General features: G+C 44.5%; 1 protein-coding gene across 2 annotated transcripts in view; it reads left to right on the top strand.

Moving 5' to 3' along the window:
• The window catches only part of MAOA (monoamine oxidase A), a 93,324-nt gene that overhangs the window by 50,939 nt on the left and 22,075 nt on the right, over positions 1-20,310 (top strand). For both annotated transcript variants that reach the window (XR_004434727.1, XM_033200958.1), the window contains 3 exons: positions 776-879; positions 1,554-1,645; positions 17,244-17,385. Coding sequence is in view for 1 of the 2 variants with exons in the window: in XM_033200958.1 (XP_033056849.1) it covers positions 868-879; positions 1,554-1,645; positions 17,244-17,385 (246 nt within the window). In the remaining variant the exon portion in view is untranslated. Of the gene's footprint in view, positions 1-775; positions 880-1,553; positions 1,646-17,243; positions 17,386-20,310 lie in introns of those variants that run through there.

Genomic DNA, 20,310 nt, shown 5'->3' with positions numbered 1-20,310 from the left:
CAAACTCAGATAACAGGCTCACAGCCAGGCTATACCAGGAGTTGGGGATAGGGGTGTAGAGATTTAAAAAAAAAAATCTAACTTATAATTTTCTGTAATGGGAGCTGGTAGCTGGGACCATCCTCCCTACAGCTATAGAAAAGAAGAGAGGCAATTTCCCAGAAAGAAACCAGGATACCACCAGGAAAGGGGAATGAATGCTTGGCAGCCCACAGTGGCAAGTGCCTGATATTCCACACTGCTTATAATCTGATTCTTTAATCAGGCATAGTGTGTAGTCTAGCCAGTCTTTATTAAGCCTTTGTAGACCTTAAAAAACAGTATGAGATATTCCGCTTTGCTATTCTTGTCCTATATGTGGTCTAAAGACGGTCCTCCACGTCATCATCCTGCTCTCGTCTCAGTGGGAACAGCTTTCTCAAGAGATTAGATGGGAATTCAGGAGTTGAGAATATTGTAGCACCAGCATTAGATACTAGGATGTGCTACCTTTATTTATGTATAATTTCCAAATAAATAGAAATAAACGTAAAGCTATTATTTACTGTAAATTAAAACCAGCCAACACAGCACCATGGAGATTCTGCACATTTTATTAAATTGGGGCCTGTACAGGTATAATGTATTCAGTCCCATCAAAGGGAATGTTTCTGACACAGTGGAGGGTCTGGTTACTTTGAAAGTCTTAGGTTGGTTGCTTTATTGTTGTTTTAGAATACCATTCAAATTAAGGTATTACTCTTTTTGATTGATTCTGTTTGCTTTTATGTTCTAGGGGAAACGTATCCATTTCGGGGCGCCTTTCCACCAGTATGGAATCCCATTGCGTATTTGGATTACAATAATCTGTGGCGGACAATAGATAACATGGGGAAGGAGGTAAAATGTGTGTTCAGTCTGCACGTGACCCATTACTGAAATAACAATGGCAACCATTAATATCCTTCCATAGTGCAGGGAACATTGCTCCGGACACCAATGCATATCATTTCCAATGTACCCAAACTGCAAGTTGGCGTGTTTCCACTTGACAAATAGGAAAAATGAGTGCCCAGAGATTATGTAATTTACTCAAGACCTCATAGCAGGGAACCAGCATACCAACCCACTCTCTTATACAAATGCCTATGTGCCTTCAACTCTATGCTACTGAGCATTTATATGACATTTTTGCCAAGTGTCTCTACTTTATAGTTGTCTGTCTGTCTGTAATGCCATTTTAGATAGTAAAGGAGGAAGGACTTGCCACCCCAAAGCTTTTAAACTTAGTCTTAGGCTCTGTAATATCAGTCTCTCAAACTTGAATTTGGGACATAAAATGGGTATTAGCTTTCAGTAATAATGATGATATTGTCATCATTATAATAATTACATATAAATTTGTGCATAGACGTATATAATATTATCACTATTATTATTGTTTTGGCAATGGCATTGGGACATAGAATCCAAGGAACTCTACCCCACTCCCTGTCTCTTCCTGAGACGAGGCCCTTCCTGAGAAGAGGTGGCAGTTACCATCAAACCTGAGTGGGGACTTCCTTTCTCTACAGATTCCGGCTGATGCACCCTGGGAGGCTCCAAATGCTGCTGAATGGGACAAAATGACCATGAAAGAGCTCATTGACAAAATCTGCTGGACAAAGTAAGTAGACTTTACCATTCAAAATTTACTTTTTAATCTTCCCTTCTTGTCTTTTATATCTTGCCTTGAACTGCAGTGCTTTTCTTAACAACTTACAGAAAAAAAGTTAAGAGGAAACCTAGTAATCTTTCAGTCAGTAGCAATGTTGAGGGCACCTCAAAGTAGGTTAGAACAGAAAATGAATCTAAAAATTAACAAACTTAGGTGAATGAAGTAGAATTTCTTTTAATGAAAGCGTTGTGTGATCTGCAATAAAATCAGTAATTGTGTTTTCATATTCTGGAAAGGTTGCCTACAAAAGCAGTTTGAAAAGATATTTTTTTAAAATGTGATACATTTACACCATGGAATACTATGCAGCCATAAAAAAGGATGAAAGCATGTCCTTTTCAGGGACATGGATGAAGCTGGAAGCCATCATTCTCAGAAAACTAACACAGGAACAGAAAACTAAACACCGCATGTTCTCACTCATAAGTGTGGGAACTGAACATTAAGAAGACATGGATGCGGGGAGGGGAACAACACACACTGGAGCCTGTCAGGGGGTGGGAAGAGGGAGAGCATCAGGATAAATAGCTAGTGCATGTGGGTCTTAATACCTAGGTGATGGGTTGACGGATGCAGCATACCACCATGGCACACGTTTACCTATCTAATAAACCTGCACATGTACCCCGGAACTTAAAATAAAATGATAATCCCATATAGATGTAGAATACTAGGAAATGAGAGGAAAGCTAGTCTGTAATAATAAAAATGTTTTTAATTAGACCATGTGTTATTAGTTTATGTGGGGCCTACTATGTGAAGGCACTATACTAGGCACTGAGGAATGGGGGTGAACTTCTTAGGAATAGCCCTTACCCTCATGGAGTTTATGTTCTTCTAGCAAGCAAGACTGACCTTGAACACAATTACATAATGCTAGGAGAGTTCCTGTAACAGGGAGAACCTTACATGGTCTGAGGGTAAAGGAAGCATTCTTTGATGAAGCAATCTTTAACCTGAAACTAAGGAGTTAGTACATCAACTAAGAATGAGCCGCAGGGGCAGAGGGGAGTCAGAAAAGGTGAACAGTGTAGGGCGATGGTATCTTCCAGGAATGACACACAGGGACAGGAGAGAGAAAGGAAGAGTGGATGAAGTTGGGGGGATGGTATCTGCCAGGAATAAGCCATGGGGCAGGAGAGAGACAGGAAGGGTGGATGGTGTGGTGGAAATGGTACCTTCCAGGAGTGACCCATAGGGTTGATAGTAGTGAGGCAGATGGTATGATCTAAGAATGACACACAGTGTCAAAGGGAGAGAGGGAAGGTTGGACAGTGGTGGTGGGAGGAGGGAATGATAGCTCCCAAAAACTACCCACAAAAGCAAGAAGGGATAAAGGGATAATGGAGCAAGATGGGTGGTGTTTTAGGAATGACCCACAGAAACAAGGGGAGATGGGGACTGGAAGGGTGGATGGCATTGGGGGATTTTATCTTCTGGGAATGAGCCACAGGGATTAGGGAGAGATAGGAAGGAGTGATGGATAGGGATAGGAAGATAGTATCTTCCAGGTATGATCCACAGTTTCAGAGGGGAGACAAGTATAGTGGATGGTGTTTGCCATGAATGACCACCAGGATAGTGGGGGAGACAAAAAGGGTTGATGGTGTGGTGGGATGGTATCTTTTATGAATGACCCCAAGGGGCAAAAGGAAGACAGGAAAGGTGGATGTTGTGGGGATATCATCCTCCAACAACCCAGAGGTGTAATGAGGAGACAGGAGGTATAGATGGTATTACCAGGGTATATCTTCCAGAAATGAGCCACAAAGGCAGGGATGAGATAGGAAGAGTGAATGGTGTGGCCTGGTTGCATCTTCCAGGAATGCCCCCACAGTGTTAGGGAGTAGGGAACAAGGATGGATCCCTGTGGGGGTATGGTATCTTCTAGGAATGGCCCACAGGGTCAAGGGGAAACAGGCAACATTAGATTGTGTGTGTGTGTGTGTGTGTGTGTATGTGTGTGTGGTGGGGAGGTGGGGTGGGGTGGGGGAGAATGAAATTTTCCAGCTATTTCTCTGTCTCTGGGGAGAGAAATGGAAGGTTGCTTTGTGTGGATGGAGATGGTATCTTCTAGGAATTACCCAAAAGGTCAAAGGGGAAAACAGAAGGATGGATGTCTCAGGGGAAGGGGAGTTTTCCAGCAATGACCCGGAAGGATGGTGGGGAGACAGGAAACATAGATGGTGAGGCAAGATGATGTATTCCAGAAATAACCCATAGGGCAAGGGGTAGATACAAAGGTGGATGGGGTGAGGGAGATCATCTCTTCCAGTTATGACCCACAAGGATTGAGGGAACATAGGTAGTGTAGATCATTTGGCAAAATGGAATTTTCCAGGAATGGTCCATAGGGCAGAGGGTACATAAGACGTTTTGGTGGTGTGGCAGGATGGTATCTTCCAGGAATGAGCCACACTGGCAGTGGTTGAGGGGAGAAAGGAAGGGTGGATGGTGAGGGGTCATGGTTTCTTCCAAGAATGGCTCATAGGATTGTACAGGAATGACCCAGAGGCGTAGCACAGGGAGAGGAAACATGACTGGTGTGGCAGGATATACCTTCCAGGAATGGTCCACAGGAGCTAGGGGATGCAGGGAAGGTGGGCTTGTTTGCAGGCATAGTTCTTCCTGGAGTAACCCAAAGGGTCAGGGGTGAGTCAGGAAGGGTGGATATTGGGCTGCAGATAACTTCCAGCAATGACCAAAAGAGGTGGGAGGAGACAGGAAGTGTGGAAGGTGACCAGGATGGTATTTCCAGGAATGACCCTCAAGAGTTGGGAGAGACAAGTAGGATAGATGATTTGGTGAAGTGTTATCTTCCAGGAATGAACCAAAGGGGCAGAAGAAAACATGGTACATTGTGTTTAGAGAGATGGAATCTTCCAGGAATGAGCTACCCTGGTGGCGTTTGGGGGGAACAAGGAAAGGGTGGGCATAGTATCTTCCAGGATGACCCACAAGGCCAAGGGGGAGAAAGGACAGGGTGGATAGTGTGTTTGTAGGGGGAGGGCATGTTACTTTTCAAGGATGTGACACAGGCACTGTAGGAACACAGAGAAGGGTAGATGTTTTGTGGAGGAGGTGGTATCATCCCAAAATGACCCAGAGGGTTTAGAAAGGTGTAGCAGGATGGTATCTTCCAGGAATGAGCCACGTGGTTGGTGGTGGGGGAACATGGGTGGTATAGAGAGATGGTATCTTCCAGGAATGACCCACAGGGGCAAGGGGGGACCTGAAGGGTAAAGGTTGTGGAGGGGGATATCTTCCAGTAATCACCCAAAGGGTAGAGGGAGATAGGAAGTAAAGATAGTGAGGCAGGATGCTATTTTCTAAGAATGGTCTTCAGGATGTGTGGGGTTAAGTAAACAGGAAAAGTGGATGGTGTAGGGAGATGGTATCTTCCAGGAATGAGCCACCGAGGTAGGGGTGAGACAGGTAGGTAGATGGTTTCATGGAATGGTATTTTCTAGGAATGAGTCACAGGGCAGAGGGTAGATATAAAGGATGCATGGTAGGGAGGAGATGGTATCTTCCAGGAATGAACTACAAGATTGAGGAAGGAGGGGAATGATGGATGAGCTAGGTGGATGGGATCTGCCAGGATGGCCCACAGGGCCAAAAGAAAGACAAGACAGAGTGGATAATGTAAGGGGGATAGTATCTTCCAGGAATATGACACAGGCAATGCAGGGAGGCAGGAAAGGGTAGCTGTTTTGATGAGGGAGTGGTATTATCCCTAAATAACCCAGAGCGGTAGAGGGGAGACAGGATAGTTGAATGGCAGGATGGTATCTTCCAGGAATGAGCCACGGTGACAGTGGTGGAGGTGGGAGACACTAAGGGTGTATGTGGATGGTATCTTCCACAAATGACCCACAGAAGTCAGGTAAATAAGTTTAGGCAAATGGTATCTCCTAGGAATGTGCCAAAAGGGTAGTGGTAGGGGGAGATGGGAACGGTGCATATTTGGGGGTGATACCATGCAGGAATGAGCCAGAGGGGCTAGTGGGGAGTCAGGAATCATGAATGGTGTGGCAGGATATATTTTCAAGGAATGACCCACATGAGCTAAGGGGACACAGGGAATGTTGGCCTGACTGGGGACATGGTATCTTCCTGGAGTGACTCAAAGGGTTGGGGGGAGATAAGAAGGGTGGATGTTGTGGGGAATACATTCCAACAATGACACAGAAGGATGGGGGGAGACTCCAAGTGGGGAAGGTGACACAGGATGATATTTTCCAGGTATGACCCACAAGGTTGGGAGAGTAAGAAAGATGAGTGATGGTGGGGGGAAATGGTATCTTCCAGGATAACCTTTAAGGGTAAGGGTAAACAGGACAGGGTGGATAGTGTTGAGGGGGTTATATCTTTCAGGAATGTGACTTAGTCTCTGGGGGGAAACAGGGAAGGGTAGTTGTTTTGTGAGGGAGTGATACCAAAATGACCACAGAGGATAGTAGGGAAATAGGACAGTTGCATGGTGTGTCAGGATGGTATCTTCCAGAAATGAGCCCACTGGCAGTAGTGGAAAGAGACAAGAAAGGTGGATGTTATCATTCAAGATGATATCATTCAAGAATGATCCAGAGGAATGGGGGAGAGACAGGAAGCCTGACTGGTGTGGCAGGGTATGTCTTCTGGGAGTGAGCCACAGGTGTGGGAGAAGTCAGTCAGTGTAGATGGTTTGGTGGAATGAAATCTTCCAGGAATGACCCACAGGGTCATGGGGGAAAATTGAAGGGTAGACGTTGTGGATGGAGATATCTTCCAGCAATGACCTAGAGGGATAGGGGAGACAGGAAATGATGATGGTGTGGCAGGATGGTATCCTCCAGGATTGAGCCACACTGGTGGGGTTGTGGGGGGCATGGTATCTTCCAGGAATGACCCACTGGGGTCAGGGGAAGACCGATAGGGTAGATGGTTTGGCAGAATGTTATTTTACAGGAATGACCCACAGGGCAGAAGATAGATAGGAAGGATGGATACAGTAGAAGAGACGGTGGGTTCCAGTAATGACCTGTAGAATTCGGGGAGGGGGGGATTGATGAATGAGGTAGGGAGATGGTATCTTCCAGGATGACCCACAGAGCCAAGGGGGTGACAAGGCAGACTGGGTAATATAAGGGGTATAGTATCTTTCAAGAGTGTGAACCAAGCACTGCAAGGAGGCAGAGAAGGGTAGATGTTTTAGGAAGAAGGTGATATCATCACAAAATAACCAAGAGGATAGCAGGAAAATAGAATGGTTAAATGGTTTGGCAGGATGGTATCGTCCAGAAATGAGCCAAAATGACAGTGGTGGGGGTGGCAGAAGGTATGGGTGGATGGTATCTTCCAAGAATGATTCAAAGAGGCAGGGAGAGACAGGGTACATTTTGTTTAGAGAGATGGTGTCTTCCAGGAATGAGACACCTGGGTGGTGGCAGGGGAAAACAGGAAGGGCGGAAGTGTGGGGGGATGATATCGTCCTGGAATGAGCCAGAGGATTAGTGTTGGGGGGGTTATATCAGGAATGTGACAAAGGCTCTTCGGGGACACAGGGAAGCCTAGATGTTTTAGGGAGGGTGTGGTATCATCCCGAAATGATCAGAGGGGTATGGGGAGATACAGTGGTTGCATGGTGTGGCAGGATAGTATCTTCCAGGAATGAGCCACACTGTGGGTGGTGGGGGAGACCATCAGGGGGATGTTGGCTGGCATGGTAGCATTGTGGAATGATCCAGAGGGACAGGGCAGAGAGAGGAAGCATGAATGGTGTGCCAGGATATATTTTCCAGGAATGAGTCACAAGGGCAGTAGGGAAACATGAAGAGTGGATGGTGAGGTGGGATGGTACTGCCCAGGAATGGTCCACAGGAACTAGGGGATGGAGAGAACATTGGCTTGTTGGCAGGCATGGTTTTTCCTGTAGTGACCCAAAGAGTTGGGAGTGGTGGGGGAGATAACTTCCATCCACGACCCAGAGGAGACGGAGGAGACAGGAAGTGTGGAAGATGACCACGATGGTATCTTCCAGGGATGATCCAAAGGGGCAGAGGGACACAGGGTGGATTGTGTTTTGAGAGATGGTGTCTTTCAGGAATGAGCGACCCTGGTGGTACCTGGGGGAAACACAGGAAGAGATATGTGGAGATGGCATCCTCCTGGATGACCCAAAGGGGAAAGGGGGAGACAAGGCAAGTTGAAAGTGTTGGGGGGTTGTGATAGTATCTTTCAGGAATGTGGTATAGTCACTGTGGGGAAACAGGGAAGGGTAGATGTGGTTATATCATCTCAAAATGACCCGAAGGGGTAGGGGAAAATAGGAAGGTTGGATGCTGTTGCAAGATGGTATCTTCCAGGAATGAGCCACACTTGCAGTAGTGGGGTGGAGACAGGAAGGAGGTGAATGTGGATGGTATCTTCCTGGAGTGACCCACAGGGGCAGTAGGTAGCAGTGGATTGGGTTTAGAGAGATGGTATCTTCCAGCAGTCTGCCACAAGGGTGGTTAGAGGTCCGGGGTAATGGAAGGGTGGATGGTGTGGCAGGATGGTATCTTCCAGGAATGAGCCCTGGCAGGTGGGTGTTTTGGGGGATTGTATCTTCCAGGAATGGACCACAGGGGTAGATGGGAGACAGGTAGGGTATGGCCGAATGATATTTTCCAGGCATGACCCACAGGGCAGGGGATAGAGAAGAAGGATGGATGTTGCATTGGAGATGGTATCTTCCGGGAATGAACTACGGAACTGGGGAAGCGGGGGAATGATGGATGAGGTAGGAGAATGGGATCTTCCAGGATGGCCTGGAGATCCCAGAGGGAGTCAAGGCAGGGTAACTAATGTAAGAGGGGATAGTATCAGGAATATGACACAGGCACTATAGGGTGACGGGGAAGGGTAGACGTTTTGGGGAGGAGGCGGTATCATCCTGAAATGACCCACAGGGGTAGTGGGGAAACAGGAAGGTTGGATTGTGTGGCAGGATGGTATCTTGCAGGAATGAACCACACTGGTGGTGCTTCGGGGGGACACAGGACGGGGGATGGTACTAACAGAATGACTGACAGGGAAGAGTGGATAGTTTTGTGTAGGGGTATAGTATCTTTCAGGAATGTGACATAGGCACTGTGGGAAGACAGGGAATGGTAGATGTCTTAGGGAGGGGGTGGTATCATCCAATGTGACTCAGGAGTAGGGGGAAATAGAAAGGTTGGATGGTGTGGCAATATGGTATCTTCCAGGAATGAACCACACAGGTGGTGACTGGGGGAGGCAGGAAAGGTGGGTGGTGTTGGAGATGATGTCTTCCAGGAATGACCCGCAAGAGAAGTGGGAGACAGGGTGGATTAGCTTTGGAGACAGCCACAGGTGCGGTGGCTGGGGAGACAAGAAGGGCAGATGGTGTGGAAGGATGGTATCTTCCAGAAACAACCCACAGGGATACGGGGAGACAGGAGTTTAGAGAGATGGTACCTTCCAGGAATGAGCCACATGGGGAGTGGTAGGGAGAGACAGGAAGGATGGATGTTCTGGGGGGGTGGTATTCGGGAACGACATAGCTGGGAATGGGGGAGACAGGAAGACAAGAATGCTGTAGCAAGATACATCTTCCAGGAATGAACCACCAGGGCTTGAGGGAAGACATTATGATTGGATAGTGTTGGTACATGGTATATTCAAGGAATTAGCCATAGGTTTAGAGGGGAGACAGCAAGAGTAGATGGTGTGGAGGGGATATCTTCCTCTAATGGCCGACAGGTACAAGGGGGAGATAGGAGAGATTCCTGTTGGGGGAATTATATCTTCCGGGGTTGTGACACAGGCTCTGGAAGAGGCAGTGAAGGTTGAATCTGGTTGTGGGGTGGGGGAGGGGGGAGGCAATGATATCCCCAAATCACCCATAGTACTAGGGTGGCAATAGGAAGATTGGATGGTGTAGGCAGATGGTATCTACTAGGAATGACTCTCAGAGTCAGTGGGGACATGTGAAAATAGAAAATGTGTTTGCAGAGATACTGTCTTCTAGGAATGAGACACAACTGCTGAGAGGAGGCAGGGAAGGGTGTACGTTTTGGGGGCAATGGTACTGTCCAGAAATGAACCAGAGGAGTAGCAGCTAGACAGGAAGAGTCAATGGTGTGTGGCAGGATGCTACCTTCCAGAAATGACCCACAGGTACGTGGGGAGACAGGAAAGGTTGGATGATGTGGGGAGAATGGTATCTTTCAAAAATGCCTCAAAGTTCGCAGGGGAGTGGGGAGACAGCGACGGGTAGATGATGTACAGTGATGGAATCTTCTAGGCATAGAGGACAGGGACAAGCATTTGTGAAGGCCTTGAAGTGAGGATATGGCATGTTTGAGCAACTGAGTGGACAGTGTAGCTGGACCATAGTGATGACAAGAGCAAGTGGTATAAGGGGAGTTTGGAGGACTGGTCTAGAGGCTGATAGTGCAGGATCTATTGGCCACATTCAAGATTTGTCCTTTCTCAATTGAAGGTCATTGAAGGGTTTTGAGCAGAGGGTTTTTTGAGTTTGGCACTTTTAAAAGACCTCATTGGCTATAGTGTGGAGGATACAGAGGGGATGCAGGATGACCAAGTAAGAGCCACCACTGCTATAGCCTGGACATATTGGTAGCCTGGACCAGGGCTGTGGCAATGAAGATGGAGAGGAGAGGATGGGTGTTGAAACAAGCATATTGACGCTTAGAGAGAACCTGGATTAGCATACTTGGAGCTAACTCATAATTTCTTTTTTTTTTAAATTATACTTTAAGTTCTGGGGTGCATGCGCACAACGTGTAGGTTTGTTACATAGGTATGCATGTGCCATGTTAGTTTGCTACACCCATCAACTCATTATTTACATTAGGCATTTCTCCTAATGCTATCCCTCCCCGAGCCCCCAATCCCCTGACAGGCCCTGGTGTGTGATGTTCCCCTCCCTGTGTCCATGTGTTCTTATTGTTCAACTTCCACTTATGAGTGAGAACATGTGGTGTTTGGTTTTGTCTTCTTGTGTTACTTTGCTGAGAATGATGGTTTCCAGTTTCATCCATGTCCCTGCAAAGGACAGGAACTCATCCTTTTTTTATGGCTGCATAGTATTCCATGGTGTATATGTGCCACATTTTCTTTATCCAGTCTATCATTGATGGGCATTTGGGTTGGTTCCAAGACTTTGCTATTGTGAACAGTGCTGCAATAAACATATGTATGCATGTGTCTTTATAGTAAAATGATTTATAATTCTTTGGGTATATACCCAGTAATGGGATTGCTGAGTCAAATGGTATTTCTAGTTCTAGATCCTTGAGGAATCACCACACTGTCTTCCATAATGGTTGAACTAATTGACACTCCCACCAACATTGTAAAAGCATTCCTATTTCTCCACATCCTCTCCAGCATCTGTTGTTTCATGACTTTTTAGTGTTTGCCATTCTAACTGGCATGAGATGGTATCTCACTGTGGTTTTGATTTGCATTTCTGTAAGGACCAGTGATGAACATTTTTTCATAAGTTTTTTTGGCTGCATAAATGTCTTCTTTTGAGAAGTGTCTGTTCATATCCTTTGCCCATTTTTTGATGGGGTTGTTTCTTTCTTGTAAATTTGTTTAGGTTCTTTGTAGATTCTGGATATTAGCCCTTTGTCAGATGGGTAGATTACAAAAATTTTCTCCCATTCTGTAGGTTGCCAGTTAACTCTGATGATAGTTTATTTTGCTGTACCAGAGCTCTTTAATTTAATTAGATCCCATTTGTCTGTTTTGGCTTTTGTTGCCATTGCTTTTGGTGTTTTAGTTATGAAGTCTTTGTCCATCCCTGTGTCCTGAATGGTATTGCCTAGGTTTTCTTCTACAGTTTTTATGGTTTTAGGTTATACATTTAAATCTTTAATCCATCTTGAGTTAATTTTTGTATAAAGTGTAAGGAAGGGATCCAATTTCACCTTTCTGCATATGGCTAGCCAGTTTTCCCAGCACTATTTATTAAATAGGGAATCCTTTCCCTGTTGCTTGTTTTGTCAGGTTTGTCAAAGATCAGATGGTTGTAGATGTGTGATGTTATTTCTGAGGCCTCTGTTCTGTTCCATTGGTCTATATATTTGTTTTGGTACCAGTACCATGCTGTTTTGGTTACTGTAGCCTTGTAGTATAGTTTGAAGTCAGGTAACATGATGCCTCCAGCTTTGTTCTTTTTGCTTAGGATTGTCTTGGCTATACGGGCTCTTTTTTTGGTTCCATATGAAGTTTAAAGTAGTTTTTTCCAATTCTGTGAAGAAAGTCGGTCGTAGCTTGATGGGGATAGCACTGAATGTATGAATTACTCTGGGCAGTATGGCCATTTTCATGATATTAATTCTTCCTATCCATGAGCATGGAATGTTCTTCCATTTGTTTGTGTCCTCTTTTATTTCGTTGAACAGTGGTTTGTAGTTCACCTTGAAGAGGTCCTTCACATCCCTTGTAAATTGGATTCCTAGGTATTTTATTCTCTTTGTAGCAATTGTGAATGGGAGTTCACTCATGATTTGGTTCTCTGTCTGTTATTGGTGTATAGGAATGCTTGTGATTTTTGCACATTGATTTTGTATCCTGAGACTTTGCTGAAGTTGCTTATCAGCTTAAGGAGATTTTGGGCTAAGACGATGGGGCTTTCTAAAAATACAGTCATGTCATCTGCAAACAGACAATTTGACTTCCTCTTTTCCTAGTTGAATACTCTTTATTTCTTTCTCTTGCGTGATTTCCCTGGCCAGAGCTTCCAATACTATGTTGAATAGGAGTGGTGAGAGAGGGCATCCTTGTCTTGTGCCAGTTTTCAAAGGGAATGCTTCCAGTTTTTATTCATTCAGTATGATATTGGCTGTGGGTTTGTCATAAACAGCTCTTATGATTTTGAGATACGTTCCATCAATACCTAGTTTATTCAGAGTTTTTAGCATGAAGGGCTGTTGAATTTTGTCCAAGGCCTTTTCTGTATCTATTGAGATAATCTTGTGGTTTTTGTCATTGGTTCTGTTTATGTGATGGATTACATTTATTGATTTGTGTATGTTGAACCAGCCTTGCATCCCAGGGAGGAAGCCATCTTGATCTAGGTGGATGCTTTTTGATGTGCTGCAGGATTTGGTTTGCTAGTATTTTATTGAGGATTTTCGCATTGATGTTCATCAGGGATATTGGCCTGAAATTTTCTTTTTTTGTTGTGTCTCTGCCAGGTTTTGGTATCAGGATGATGCTGGCTTCATAAAATGAGTTAGAGAGGACCCCCTCTTTTTCTATTGATTGGAATAGTTTCAGAAGGAATGGTACCAGCTCCTCTTTGTACCTCTGGTAGAATTCAGCTGTGAATCCATCTGGTCCTGGACTTTTTTTGGTTGGTAGGCTATTAATTACTGTCTCAATTTCAGAACCTGTTACTGGTCTATTCAGAGATTCGACTTCATCCTGGTTTAGTCTTGGGAGGGTGTATGTGTCCAGGAATTTATCCATTTCTTCTAGATTTTCTAGTTTATTTGCGTAGAGGTGTTTATAGTATTCTCTGTTGGTAGTTTGTATTTCTGTGGGGTTGGTGGTGATATCCCCTTTATCATTTTTTATTGCATCTATTTGATTCTTCTCTCTTTTCTTCTTTATTAGTCTTGCTAGTGGTCTATCTATTTTGTTGATCTTTTCAAAAAACCAGCTCCTGGATTCATTGATTTTTTTTGAAGGGTTTTTTTGGTTTTCTTTTTTATCTCTATCTCCTTCAGTTCTGCTGTGATCTTAGTTATTTCTTGTCTTCTGCTAGCTTTTGGATTTGTTTGCTCTTGCTTCTCTAGTTCTTTTAATTGTGATATTAGGGTGTCGGTTTTAGATCTTCCCTGCTTTCTCTTTTGGGCATTTAGTGCTATAAATTTTCCTCTATACACTGCTTTAAATGTGTCCCAGAGATTCTGGTGCATTGTTTCTTTATTCTCATTCGTTTCAAAGAACATCTTTATTTCTGTCTTCATTTCGTTAATTCTCAGTAGTCATTCAGGAGCAGGTTGTTCAGTTTCCATGTAGTTGTGCAGTTTTGAGTGAGTTTCTTCATCCTGAGTTCTAATTTGATTGTACTGTGGTCTGAGAGACAGTTTGTTGTGATTTCTGTTCTTTTACATTTGCTGAGGAGTTCTAATTATGTGGTCATTTTAGAATAAGTGTGATGTGGTGCTGAGAAGAATGTATACTCTGTTGATTTGGGGTGGAGAGTTCTGTAGATGTCTGTTAGGTCCACTTGGTCCAGGGCTGAGTTCAAGTCCTGAATATCCTTGTTAATTTTTGTCTTATTGATCTACTATTGACAGTGGAGTATTAAAGTCTCCCACTGTTATTGTGTGGGAGTGTAAGTCTCTTTGTAGATCTCTAAGAACTTTCTTTATGAACCTGGGTGCTCCTGTATTGGGTGCATGTATATTTAGGATAGTTAGCTCTTCTTGTTGCATTGATCCCTTTACAATTATGTAATGCCCTTCTTTGTCTCTTTTGGCCTTTGTTAGTTTAAAGTGTGTTTTATCAGAGACTAAGACTGCAACCCCTGCTTTTTTTCTTGCTTTCCATCTGGTTGGTAAATGTTCCTCCATCCCTTTATTTTGAACCTATGTGTGTCTTTGCATGCGAAATGGGTCTCCTGAATATAGCACACCGATGGGTCTTGACTCTTTAGCCAGTTTGCTAGTCTGTGTCTTTCAATTGGGGCATTTAACCCATTTACATTTAAGGTTGATATTGTTATATGTGAATCTGACCCTATCATTTTGATGCTAGCTGGTTATTTTGCCCGCTAGTTGATGCAGTTCCTTTATAGTGTCAATGGTCTTTACAATTTGGCATGTTTTTGCAGTGGCTGGTACTGGTTGTTCCTTTCCATAATTAGTGCTTCCTTCAGGAGCTCTGGCAAGGCAGGCCTGGTGGTAACAAAATCTCTCAGCATTTGCTTGTCTGTAAAGGATTTTATTTCTCTTTCACTCATGAAACTTAGTTTGGCTGGATATGAAATTCCGGGTTGAAAATTCTTTTCTTTAAGAATGTTGAATATTGGCCCCCAGTCTCTTCTGGCTTGTAGAGTTTCTGCCGAGAGATCTGCTGTTAGTCTGATGGGCTTCCCTTTATGGGTAACCCGACCTTTCTCTCTGGCTGCCCTTAACATTTTTTCCTTCATTTCAACCTTGATGAATCTGATGATTATATGTGTTGGGGTTGCTCTTTTTGAGGAATATCTTTGTGGTGTTCTCTGTATTTCCTGAATTTGAATGTTGGCCTGCCTTGCTAGGTTAGGGAAGTTCTCCTGGATAATATCCTGAAGAGTGTTTTCCAACTTGGTTCCATTCTCCCCATCAATTTCAGGTATACCAATCAAACATAGATTCGGTCTTTTCACATAGTCCCATATTTCTTGGAGGCTTTGTTCGTTTCTTTTCACTCTTTTTTCTCTAATCTTGTCTTCTTGCTTTATTTCATTAAGTTGATCTTCAATCACTGATATGCTTTCTTCTGCTTGATCAGTTCAGCTATTGAAACTTGTGTCTGCTTCATGAAGTTCTCGTGGTGAGTTTTTCAGCTCCATCAGGTCATTTATGTTCTTCCTACACTGGTTATTCTAGTTAGCAATTCGTCTAACCTGTTTTCAAGCCTCTTAGCTTCCTTGCATTGGGTTAGAACCTGCTCCTTTAGCTCGGAGGAGTTTGTTATCACCCACCTTCTGAAGCCTACTTCTGTCAATTCGTCAAACTCATTCTCCGTCCAGTTTTGTTCCCTTGCTGGTGAGGAGTTGTGATCCTTTGCAAGGCGTTTTGGTTTTTGGAATTTTTCATCCTTTCTCCACTGGTTTCTCCCCACCTTTGTGGTTTTATCTACCTTTGGTCTTTGATGTTGGTGACCTACTGATGGGGTTTCTGTATGGATGTCCTTTTTGTTGATGTTGATGCTATTCCTTTCTGCTTGTTAGTTTTCCTTCTAACAGGCCCCTCAGCTGCAAGTCTGTTGGAGTTTGCTGGAGGTCCATTCCAGACCCTGTTTGTCGGGGTTTCACCAGCAGAGGCTGCAGAACAGCAACTATTGCTGCCTGATCCTTCCTCTGGAAGGATCAAGGGGGCACCCACCAGATGCCAGCCAGAGCTCTCCTGTATGAGGTGTCTGTCGTCCCCTGCTGGGAGGTGTCTCCCAGTCAGGCTACACAGGGGTCAGGGACCCACTTGAGGAGGCAGTCTGTCCATTATCAGAGCTCAAACGCTGTGCTAGGAGAACCACTGCTCTCTTCAGAGCTGTCAGGCAGGGACATTTAAGTCTGCTGAAGCTGCACCCACAGCTGCCCCTTCCCCCAGGTGCTCTGTCCCAGGGAGATGGGGATTTTATCTATAAGTCCCTGACTGGGGCTGCTGCCTCTTGTTCAGAGATGCCCTGCCCACAGAGGTGGAATCTAGAGCGGCAGTAGACCTTGCTGAGCTGTAGTGGGGTCCATCCAGTTCAGACTTCCCCGTGGCTTTGTTTACACTGTCAGCATAAAACTGCCTACTCAAGCCTCAGCAATGGCGGACGCCCCTCCCCACACCAAGCTCGAGCATCCCAGGTTGATCTCAGGCTGCTGCAATAGCAGTGAGGATTTCAAGCCAATGGATATTAGCTTGCTGGGCTCAGTGGTGTGGGACCCACTGAGCCAGGCACCGGAGGGAATCTCCTGGTCTACCGGTTGCGAAGACTGTAGGAAAAGCACAGTATCTGCGCAGGAGTCTACCGTTCTTCCTGGTACCATCTCTCATGGCTTCCCTTGGCTAGGAAAGGGAAATCCCCGACCCCTTGCACTTCCCGGGTGAGGTGACGCCCCGCCCTGCTTCAGCTCGCCCTCGGTGGGCTGCACCCACTGTCCAACCAGTCCCAATGAGATGAACCAGGTACCTCAGTTGGAAACACAGAAATCACCCGCCTTCTGTGTGAATCTCGCTGGGAGCTGCAAACCGGAGCTGTTTCTATTTGGCCATCTTGCTGGACCCTCCACTCCTTTTCAACTCATAATTTCTTTTTTTTTTTTTTTTTTTTTTGAGACGGAGTCTCGCTCTGTCACCCAAGCTGGAGTGCACTGGCCAGATCTCAGCTCACTGCAAGCTCCGCCTCCTGGGTTCACGCCATTCTCCTGCCTCAGCCTCCCGAGTAGCTGGGACTACAGGCGCCCGCCACCTCGCCCGGCTAGTTTTTTGTATTTTTTAGTAGAGACGGGGTTTCACCGTGTTAGCCAGGATGGTCTCGATCTCCTGACCTTGTGATCCGCCCGCCTCGGCCTCCCAAAGTGCTGGGATTACAGGCTTGAGCCACCGCGCCCGACCTCAACTCATAATTTCTTAAGCAGGAGAAAATGTGAGTTTCTCTAAGAGTTAAGAATGCATTCCTTCAGAAATTGAATCCTTGAGGTTTTTTTTTTTTTCAATTGCAGTAGAAAAACTTTCTGAACACACTAAATAGTGTTGTAAAAACATGACATTCTCTGACTCCTGTACATATTGATACCTGACTTCCACTTTTGTTCTGTAAACAGGACTGCTAGGCGGTTTGCTACTCTTTTTGTGAATATCAATGTGACCTCTGAGCCTCACGAAGTATCTGCCCTCTGGTTCTTGTGGTATGTGAAGCAGTGTGGGGGCACCACTCGGATATTCTCTGTCACCAATGGCGGCCAGGTATGGTGTGTATGTGTCTGTTCTGAAACAAGAGCTTCATCTGTGATTTTGCTTTCTCCCAGGGCAGTGTCTTTAATAATTGCTTCAGTATTTTGAAACATGAATAATTAGCAGCATGAAATGATCTCAAAAAATTTTCTGAAAAAAAAAAATTCCTCATTTCCTTTTGTCACTCCTGAAAAGGAGTTCACAGATAAAGAATGTTTCATTTTGAATTAATTAGGTTTTGAGAATTAAGTTCCTTCCTTTTGGTGGCAGGTAAAATTAGGCTGTTTATGTAGGAGAAGCTAAATTCCTAAAAGAATTTCCAAAATTCTAGAAATTGTACAAGTATTGTACTTAAAATCATCTCTGTTCCAGATACAAGGTTTCTGTCCCATCTGTTTATCAGAGTTATTCTTTTATGTTAACTGTTACAGAATGGAAGTGACTGTTCTTCCTTCTAATTCACACAAGTGATTATGGCCACTCTTGCAATAGTAAATTCTGCCTTTGGATTCTTAGTTTTTGCTATCCACTTGAATTTGCCCAGTTTCCGTATCATTTCCTTTATTAATAAGTAGACTTATTTGGTTCATTGGCTGGACACATGGCGAAGCAGAATCCTAATTCCCCAGACTCTGAGATTCTCTGCTTCAACCCTTTCTGTTATCCAAGAGAATGGGTATCTCTGTTCTATAAATGTTGTGCTTGGATGGTATGAGGTTTAATTAGTAGCAGTTTACTTCTAACTTAGGTTCTCTGAGTTCCCAAATTCTGAGTACATAGTACAAGGTATAGAGTCTTTCTCTGCCAAATGAATTATTCCTCTCCTGAGGAGGTCACCGGAAATCCCCAAGTTCTTGTGACACCAAGAGTCATTGCCCATTTGACCCTTAGCTTTGACAAATGCAGGACAGTTGCATTTTTTAAGTGTCTTTACTTATAGGCAGAAATGCCAGATTACTCCTTTTAGCCAGTATTTTACTTTCTGAGGTATTTTGATTCATATTTGATATTTGTGTCCTTCATTCAGAGGAGCCAGGATACTTCTAGCCAAATTCTACATGAACTTTTGGAAAATATGGTTCAGATGATTAATCTCAAACCATGATCACAATATTTTTCTAAAGAACTTAGGCTTATCCTATAATTTAATTCAACAAATACTAGACCTGGAGGGGTGGACAGTGAACAAGACAGAAACAGTTCATGATCTTTCCACCACATTAATACTCAAAATAACTCTTAGAAAACAGACCAGATTATAAGTTAAATGGTCCGGATTTCTTGAAGAAAGACGAATCATGAATTTAGGTCTGAACCACTATGGGAATTTTTTTTCCTTTTTTTAAATAATTTTTGAGACAGAGTCTCACTTTGTTGCCTAGGCTGGTCTCCAACTCCTGGGCTCAAGCAGTCCTCCGCCTCAGCCTCTCAAAGTGCTAGGATCACAGGCATGAGCCACCATGCCTAGCCAGGAATATTTTTTATAAAGAACTTTGGTATTGTCATTAAAACAGCAGCCAGTTACAAAAGTGCAAAAATCACTGCATGGCTGCTTATGCAGTTTTCTGGAGGAGCATGATTGAGGAATCTGTTAAGTGGCGGGCTGTGCACTTCTAACCATTTAAAGAATCTTCTGGCCAGGCGCGGTGGCTCACACCTGTAATCCCAGCACTTTGGGAGGCCAAGGCGGGTGGATCACCTGTGGTCAGGAGTTCGAGACCAGCCTGGCCAACATAATGAAACCCCATTTCTGCTAAAAATACAAAAAACTAGCCAGGCGTCATGGCACGCGCCTGTAATCCCAGCTACTCGGGAGGCTGAGGCAAGAGAATCACTTGAACCCAGGAGACGGAGGTTGCAGTGAACCGAGATCGTGCCATTGCACTCCAGCTTGGGCAACAAGAGTGAAACTCCATCTCAAGAAAAAAAAAAAAAAGAATTTTCTACAATTGGCTAAAAATATCCTTCTGGTTCTTACCAAAAGCATTGTGTTAAGGAGTTACCTTCTTAGATTAAGCTGGAAACATTTCCATGGTGATCATAGCAGAAGGCAGGGGGTAGAGCACTTGTGGTCTTATAAGGGCCGCTCAAGAGAACTATTTAACAATATCTAAAGGAACAAGCAGATGCTTAGCCTTCACCCTGTGCCTCCACCTTGAAACTTACAGATAGTTTTGCAAAAAGTTACTCAAGATCTGATATTCCGATTCTTTTTTTTTTTTGAGATAGAGTCTAGTTCTGTCACTCATGCTGGAGTGCAGTGACGCAATCTTGGCTCACTGCAACCTCCACCTCCTGGGTTCAAGTGGTTCTCCTGCCTCAGCCTCCCGAATAGCTGGGATTACAAGCATGTGCCACCACGCCTGGCTAATTTTTGTATTTTTAGTAGAGATGGGATTTCACCATGTTAGCCAGACTGGTCTTGAACTCCTGACCCCAGATGAGCCACTGCACCTGGCCCTTCTTCCCATTCTTAGAACATCATTTGGTGGTGACTAGTAGGACATCACTATCCCTAAAAGCACCCTGTAACTTTGTCCATAATATGGCACCATCTGCATCCTTACCTGCCTGGACAACCTCAGCCCAGAACTACAGGAATCAAAGGAAATTAGAAACCTCATCCTTTGGAGTAAGCACAGTACCCGCCCCTTCCCAGGGCTCCCTCCACACCCTGCATTCTTGGGCATTTGAAGCCCACAAACTCGCTGATATTCCCACTTGGTCAGGGCAGCATTGGCATAGTGGAACATTTCTTCTGGTTCTGTGATTTTTATAAACTTTAATGGCTTTTCTTTGCTGGAAGCTGTGCAGGGAATGATCATTGAATTGTCTTGGCTAACTCTGCCTCTGTCCTAATGAATTCTTCTGACAGTTAAGTGTGCAGATATTGGAGGTGTGGCCTGTGACTTTCTGGAGGTTTTCTAATCAGTAGCC

This window comes from Trachypithecus francoisi, unplaced genomic scaffold (genome assembly GCF_009764315.1).
Source record: "Trachypithecus francoisi isolate TF-2019V2 unplaced genomic scaffold, Tfra_2.0 Lachesis_group6, whole genome shotgun sequence".
In the NCBI taxonomy this organism is placed as follows: Eukaryota; Metazoa; Chordata; class Mammalia; order Primates; family Cercopithecidae; genus Trachypithecus; species Trachypithecus francoisi.
The sequence above is the reverse complement of the archived record's forward strand: the minus strand, read 5'-3'. Positions and strand labels throughout refer to the sequence as shown.